The sequence below is a fragment of the Centroberyx affinis genome, unplaced genomic scaffold, assembly GCF_046629955.1.
Source record: "Centroberyx affinis isolate AG114_WGS23_722 - 3 ecotype Tasmania unplaced genomic scaffold, CSIRO-AGI_Caff_v1 ptg008438l_1, whole genome shotgun sequence".
NCBI classification, from domain to species: Eukaryota; Metazoa; Chordata; class Actinopteri; order Beryciformes; family Berycidae; genus Centroberyx; species Centroberyx affinis.
Window position 1 is genome coordinate 30,001 of NW_027284190.1, and position 8,240 is coordinate 38,240.

The 8,240-nt window shown below is 42.5% G+C and overlaps 1 protein-coding gene across 1 annotated transcript in view; it reads right to left on the minus strand.

The window, feature by feature from the left end:
* Positions 1 to 3,607, minus strand: part of LOC139640139 (echinoderm microtubule-associated protein-like 6) — a gene marked incomplete at both ends in the record, with an annotated part of 32,991 nt that extends 29,384 nt beyond the window's left edge. The window contains one exon of the mRNA XM_071514311.1: positions 3,534 to 3,607. Coding sequence (XP_071370412.1) covers positions 3,534 to 3,607 — 74 coding nt within the window. The remainder of the gene's footprint in view (positions 1 to 3,533) is intronic.
* Positions 3,608 to 8,240: the final 4,633 nt, after the last annotated feature.

The following is an 8,240-nucleotide window of genomic DNA, read 5'->3' on the forward strand; positions in this document are numbered from 1 at the left end:
CCCAGTTGAATCTCACAGAGATGAAGCACAATCAGTTCATCAGTCAAATGAACCAATCAGAGCATCATACACACCAAGTTAAAGACCCATTTGGATCCCAGCAGGTGTGACTCAATAAATTCATTTGTCAAATTAACCAATCAGAGCATCATCTTTCAGAATCATTAATATTGGTCAACAAATTTGGATTTGCCTATTCAGTGTAAACAGACAATGGATATTAACATACCAAATCCTTACTAGGCCTATCTGCAATACCTAAAAGGTTCCTTTTAAGTTGCATTTTTTCCTAAAATACACAGTTTAACGAAATCGAGGGAACGAGTTGTATCTCGTGCGCACGAATGGACTAAAACGTGACGCACGTTACAGTAAATCATGGACTCTATATAACTTTTTTTCTCTCCCAACGGCCGCTCCCGCGGTCCGTAAGTATCGACTTGGCATTCCTGGATTTGACAATCAGCCAGTTTCACCACACTGAACTGCTGCAGTCCTGGAGATATCACAGCTGCCGGCAATTACTAATCAGCCTCTGTCTGCATGAAGGAGACTCAGTTCTCCTGCAGCCTTGGACAGGAAGGTGCTGTTGTTCCCCTCTGCTGATCTGTGGTCAGCTGTGGCTTCCACCTTTGGATTGAAATTCAGTTTTTCGCAAGTGGCCGACTTCAGAGGACCGACCGACCTGATCTCACACAAATACATGAAATGAACACGAGTTGTTAACACCAAGTTGTGTGTTGGTGGCACGTTAAGTGTTACAACTCTCAGTGACAGTCAGGGTGTTGTGCTCGGGTGGTGGAGAGGCGATGAGTTTGACTTCAATGTCGGAGACCAGAGTTCAATTCCCAGCTTGTATGAAGGACATTTCGACAGTCTAGAGTCAAATTTTAATTTTTAGCAACAATTTTTACTTATTTTATCGATGAAAGTCTTTCACTTACCTTATCCAAGTTGTTTTAGTTTCCTAAACTGAACCTTTGGAACGTAATTCAATTTGTGGTGGAGAAGTGTTATACCAGAGGTGTGACCAAGTTATCTTTGCTCAAGTCCCAAATCAGTCTCAAGTCTTGAGGCACAAGTCAAGTCTCAAGTCTAAATGTAGATTCCCAAGTCATGTCCATGTCATTAATGAAGTCATTTACACAAACACAAGATCTCAAGTCAAGACTTTAGAAACCTTTTCAAGTCATCAGAGTACAAGTCAGAGTCAAGTCCCAAGTCACCAGAACCCAAGTCAAGTCTCAAGTCTTCTCTTCATGCATCAAGTCAAGTCTCAAGCAATTAAAACTGTGACTCAAGTCTGACTCGAGTCCAAGTCATGTGACTCGAGTCCCCACCTCTGGAGATAAGAGACCTGGATAGCGGATGAACGGACTGTTTTCTCTGTTTCCCCGCTCTGCCTCACTCCTCCGGTCTGGAGGAACCTCAGTTGGTTTTTTCTCTCTCACTCCCTCACCCTTACCCACCCTTTGTTTAAACAAACTGTTGTTTCTTTCTACCCCAGGCTCATGTGTCTGATGCTTCATTTCCAAATACAATACGGTTAGGAAAACAAGTACACAACAAGTGCACACCGCCTTAACTTGCAAGAATTACTTTGTTGGTTTGCCAGCTGCTGCTTACACATCACAGAGAAGCCTGACAGCACACTGCAGTCTCAGTTTCTACAATGAATATAGACACAGTGCAGGTGCAGAGACGTTGAGAGTATAATGCTGTGTTCATGTCATATGGGAAGAATGTGATGACGTCTCGTAAACAAAGTACAGCTCGTTACTCACTTTTTGTAAGTAAACTTGATTGTGTTACTGTGAAAATAACTCATAATTCTGATTTTTATTGTTTTGGACTGCCAGTGGATTCGCTTCGGATATAATCGGATATAAAGTCCCGTTAATCCAACTTAATTACCAGTAGGAGGATGACGTGAATGTTTTTCCCAGGCGGCAGGTTGTATTTACGGTAAATCCGATAAGACATGAACGCAGCATCCACCGCCTGGGGGGGAAAGGGCCAACCAGGAAGAGGGAGGGAACAGATAAAAGGTGCGCTCCTGTCAGACAGGAGGGACCTGTGAAGGGAATGAGCGACCTTGTAATTATTATAATGTGCTGTCTGTCCAATCAGCTGGGGGAAAGCACAACCAAGGTCATTAAATGAAGATAGCACTGTCAGCAGTTACAGATTAACGGGAGACAGAGACGACATGACTCATGATTTCAGTCGGTCTGCTTTCTCTGTTAAAGCTGCACTAGAATGGAACTCCATCTCAGCAAATATTAGAGAATTTATTTAGAGCTCATTTAAATAAATGGTTAATTAGTACTCAGCTCTGTCAGCACTAAAACTCAACTGCACCTTACTGTCCTCAGTCTGTCTGTGCTGGACTTCCCTTGCTGTCTGCTGTCACCTGTCGCTATCTTGCTAACGCCAGTCTGCCCTCATGTACCTGCATGCATGTCTTATTGTGGTTTTGCTTTTATTGTGTCAGACTGATTTATGTATTTTATACACTGTGCATGCTTTTTATGTCTGTGATTAACATTAATATTCTCTTTTTTATTATTGTTCTGCATGCTTAGAAATGATCTCAATAACTTTGTAATTTCAATCTTATATTATATTATATTATATTATATTATATTATATTTTTAGGGTGACTCTGTAACATCTGTCCAGGGACTACTGATGAAAAATAGCCTCTTGGCTAACTCTGGCGCATTTACAGCAATGTTTATTCATGTGCACTGTCCCTGTTAAATAAACCAACAAATACAGTAAATAAAATAAATAAATGACAAGTCTCAACTTGTGTGATGAGTATCTGACAACAAGTTTTCATTGTTGTTTAATTGTTTGAAAGTGTGTTGAGTTGTTTGATGTAATGTACAGGGTGGGCTAAAAAAAAGCATTGCTTCTGCCCAACCCTTTTTTGGTTATAATAATTTTAATCTCGATAAATGTACAGTTTTTTTTGAATGTGAACAACCAAAATAAAGTTCATTCATTCATTCATTCATTTATTGAACCATGAGCAAAACCTGAAGCTAACCTGAACCAAAGTTAGGAAAGGAATTTATTGTTTGGTCAAAGTTAGTTAGGAACCAAGGTCGACAGATTAGAAGGTTTAGTTCTTATCAGTGATGCAGCGGAGGGTAAAGTCACCTCGACTTATTAGACTTTTCTGAATGTTTAGGATGTAAATTCATAGTATACATCACAGTAGGTAGTATCAAATGGATGTAAATCATACGAGGATTGGGTATTTTAAGGGAAAAAGCCAAAATTGATGCTTTTCTGAAAATAAAACAGATTTTTGTTTCATTTTTGTTTGTTTTTTGTTTCATTTTTCATAGTTGAACTTAAACACCTTTTTATTTACCACTACATCACTTGTTATAATGAGGTAAACAACTCATGGACCGACATGGAGCCGGCGCTCTGCAGGACTGAATAAACCTCTTCCTTCCACACAGAGGAACGGCACGGCGCTTTGCTTTTTGTTTTCCATCATTTTTCTCCCTCCTCACCTCGAAGATCTCGCTGTCCTGGGTTCCTGCCAGGATCCGGTCGGCTCGCCAGCAAACGCTGCGAATCGACAGACCTGGAGGAGGAGAAGAGAGAGAGAGAGAGAGAGAGAGAGAGAGAGAGAGAGAAATGGAGTTAATTCAGTTTCATTTAGAGACATCATTCATCTGGAGAGGCAAGGATTAGATCAGCACAGGCAGCAAGAGCAGTGAAAATATCTGGACAAACAACAGACAGGCAGCAATACATGTAGGAAAATAAAGACTTAACACAGGAAGGAAAGGAAAACAGAGAGAGCTGAAGGGAGGTAGGGGAGAGAAGAGAGAAGGAGGGGAAGAAGGGAAAGAGGAGGTTGGGAAAGGAGAAGGGAGGAGATGAAAATTAGAGAATAAGGTTTATTTTAGGGAATGAGAGGAGGAGAGATGAAGAGAGAAAGAGAGAGAGAGAGAGAGGGGAAGAGCGAAAATGAGTTTGGGGAGAGAAAGATGAGAAATTAAGTGATGAATAAAGTGGAAAGAGAGAAAGAGAGAAAGGTGGATGGGGAAGAGGAAAGTAGAAAATGGGGGAAGGAGAGGAGAAGAGAAGAGGGGGAGAGTAGGAGAAATGGAGAGAAAAACAGAGGAGGAAAGAGAGGAGGTGGGGGAAGGAGAGAGGAAAGGGGAAAGATAAATTGGGAGAAGAGATGAAAGAAGAAAAGGAGGAGGAGAAATGGAGGAAGGAAAGAAAGAAGGAAGAAGGAGGAAAGAAGAGGTTTGCTGGAGGAGTGAAAGGAGGGAAAATGGAGAAAAATAAATTGAAGGAGAGAAGAAACGGTGAGGGAAATGAGAGAGGCGGGGGAAATGGAGTCAAGGAGAGGGAAAGAAAAGTGAAGAATAAGAGGATTGGAGGGAAAAAAAAGAGAAAAACATGACACGAATGTCAAAGAACACTGATAGGAAGAGCAAGAAAACGGACAGAATGGAAACGGAGGTGTGGAGTCGAATCGATGTTTATTGACGGAGAGACGTTTCCACACCTTCATTAACTCTAATTAATGAGCGGGGGGATCGACTTCCCTGTGGGCGATGACACCGACCTGTCCACTCTCTCTCTCTGCTCTCTCTCCACTCTCTCTGTCTCCACTCTCTCTGTCCGCTCTCTCTCTCCGCTCTCTCTCTCCGCTCTCTCTGTCTGCTCTCTCTCTCCACTCTCTCTGTCCACTCTCTTTCTCCACTCTCTCTGTCCACTCTCTCTCTCCACTCTCTCTCTGTCCACTCTCTCTCTCCTCTCTCTCTGTCCACTCTCTCTCTCTCCACTCTCTCTGTCCACTCTCTCTCTGTCCACTCTCTCTCTCCACTCTCTCTGTCCACTCTCTCTCTGTCCGCTCTCTCTGTCCACTCTCTTTCTCCACTCTCTCTCTGTCCACTCTCTCTGTCCACTCTCTCTCTGTCCACTCTCTCTCTCCACTCTCTCTGTCCACTCTCTTTCTCCACTCTCTCTCTGTCCACTCTCTCTCTCCACTCTCTTTGTCCACTCTCTCTGTCCACTCTCTATCTGTCCACTCTCTCTGTCCACCCTCTCTGTCCACTCTCTATCTGTCCACTTTCTCTGTCCACTCTCTATCTGTCCACTCTCTCTGTCCACTCTCTATCTGTCCACTCTCTCTGTCCGCTCTCTCTGTCCGCTCTCTCTGTCCACTCTCTATCTGTCCACTCTCTCTGTCCACTCTCTCTGTCCACTCTCTATCTGTCCACTCTCTCTCTCCGCTCTCTCTGTCCACTCTCTATCTGTCCACTCTCTATCTGTCCACTCTCTCTGTCCACTCTCTATCTGTCCACTCTCTCTGTCCACTCTCTCTCTGTCCACTCTCTCTCTGTCCACTCTCTCCATTCACACAGCTGTCTAACCTCTGATAGGAGGGGAGGCGAGACCGATCGATGTTCAATATATGACCGAAATTAAGGGGCTCAGGGGTAAGAAAGACCGCCCTGTCACTGAAAGGTCACATGACAGGTGACATCCATTTCACAAACTGATCTCACACAAATATACGGGTAACACTTTAAAATAAGGGTACATTAATTAAGGGTTAGTTAATGCTTATTAAGCATTAACTAACCCTTAATTAATGTACCCTTATTGTAAAGTGTTACCAACATACGTGAAATGAACACGACTTGTTGACACCAAATTATGTGTTAGTGGCAGGGAAAGTGTTAAAGTGTTAAAAATCCCAGCATGGAACGGTTCCATGAAGGAGACGCAATGGTAAACAGGCAGCAGAGTCTCAGTGAAGCAGCTCAGTGGACAGTCAGGGTGTCGTGGTCGGAACTTTAGACTGGATTTGACTTGGGTTCTGGTGACTTGGGACTTGACTCTGACTTGTACTCTGATGACTTGAACAGGTTTCTAAAGTCTTGACTTGAGATCTTGTGTTTGTGTAAATGACTTAGATTGAAAGTGATGAGATTTGTTCCAGCAGACGACTGAATTTAAATTCTGTTTTCTGAATTTGTATGGAATGATTGAATTTATTGAAGTTGAAACTGATTCTAGAAATCAAACTCATGATGCTCTTACCGAGTTTTTATCCTATTAAAACCATATTGCATTGAAAAGTCCTAGATATTTAGTTTTCTTTAAGATATTAAATTGATACTGGACTCTTGATTTGTTCTGACTTCTATATTTAGACTTGAGACTTGACATGAATGACTTGGACTTGACTTGGTTTTCTACACTGAGACTTGGTACATGACTTGAGCCTCAAGACTTAAGACTGACTTGGGACTCGAGCAAAGTTGACTTGGTCACACCTCTGATAATGCTGCAGTTAGCCAAATTTACAAACAGCACTTCTGAGTCAGACTGACTCATTTCACCAGAGGAGAGACTGCAACTTTCCTCAAGTAGGGTGTTACTCACACACACACACACACACACACACACACACACACACACACACACACACACACACACACGCACACAGCCTTCGTCTCAGTATAAAATCAAAGCCTTCCAACCAGACAGTGGAGCTCCTCCGCAACTTAATTAGCAGCGGCGCTCAGCGGCGCTCGGCTCGCCAATTAGAGCGTCTGCTGGCGCTGAACGCACGACTCACCGTCTGAAGCTTCATCTGCTGCTGTTAGAAGCTCCTCCCCGGGGTTCACCAGCCAAAGCTACCCGGGACTGGAGCAGTTTATGAGGCAAATTGGAAATACTTTTGATAGGATTTTTTGTTTTATGTTAACTTCAAGACAGGAACATCGGTTGGAAGTCGTGGGGCGTTCTGTGGCGCTCAGCACTAAGCGCGGCGTGGGAAGGATTGTCGATGCGTCATTCAGAACTGCAAACAGCAGCAGGAAGCCAGAAGACAGAAAAACACTAGATGATGATACAAATCATCCCTTCCAAACTTTTTTTTTACATTCATCCAAACAGCTTCACACTCCACACGGCGCTTCCAGTCGCTCGCTTTGAGCTCCGCTGCTGCACGGAGCGCCGTTCGCTCGTTTATTCAAAGTTTATTAATATTGAACGTGTCGCGTGTCCAAATTGCACCAAATCCGACACTGCGCTGCCTTGGGTCCCCGGCAATACACCCGCCAAGTGTGAAGTAGATCGGACGGACGGTTCTCGAGATATGTGACGGACACACACACACACACACACACACATACAGACAGAGATTCCTTGCTTTATAGTGTGATGTAATTGAGTTTAGATCAAAAGAATGAAGCTTCATACAGTTCTGGAAACTTCTGCATCGCCGCATACGTCACGTAAAGCTGTAATCTGATTGGAGGAGCTTTGAACTGTCAGCCGTGAACCGGGTTAAAGTTTAAATAATTTTCTAACCCTTTTGAGTGAAGCCACGCTGCATAAGGAAACAAACCAGCAGCCAGCACAAAGTCATTCAGCCAGGAGTCATGTGTACCAGCCTTTATTCTATTCTGAAATCTAGCTAGTTAGGAGAACAGTGAAATTGCTTAATAGTTGATGAGCCACTCTGGGACATAACAACTATCATTCAGAGTCCTATTCTATTCTAATTCTAGTCCTATTCTATTCCTATTCTACCACCTAGACGGGGGGTAAAATGGTTAAAGTGGCCACTCTACAGGTAACCAAACTGTTTTCCTATTCTATTCCTGATTCCTATTCTATTCATAGTATTCACATGATGTCACATGCATTTACTACCAGTATGGCACTTTACAATATAGACAGTTCATTGGCTGTGGCTGTGGTTATTCACCTGTTATGAGAGCCAGATGACAGAGCTTTATCTTTACCCCTATCTGTATGATTCTCATCCATCTGTGGACCAAGAGGAGAATCTGTGATTCTCGTCTGCCTTGGGCAGTGAGATGTGACGTGAATATCAGATCAAGAGTAGAATCAGGAAGGACAGGGGAAAAGAAAATTACAGAAAAACATATGGGTTCACTCACAATGTGCATCTAAAAGTGGGAGTATTTGTTGTGTTCTTTTATCTTTCTGTTTCACTTGATTTGAACTGCACTAGTTTACTTGGTAACACTTTACAATAAGGGTAACTAAGTGCTTAGTTAATGCTTAATAAGCATTAACTAACCCTTAATTAACAGTTAATGTGTCTGGTAATCATTTACTAATGGTGTTCATGTTAACTAAGGTATTAATTTATACATTATTTAATAGTCATCTTTATAAACTATTAAATAATGTATAAATTAATACCTTAGTTA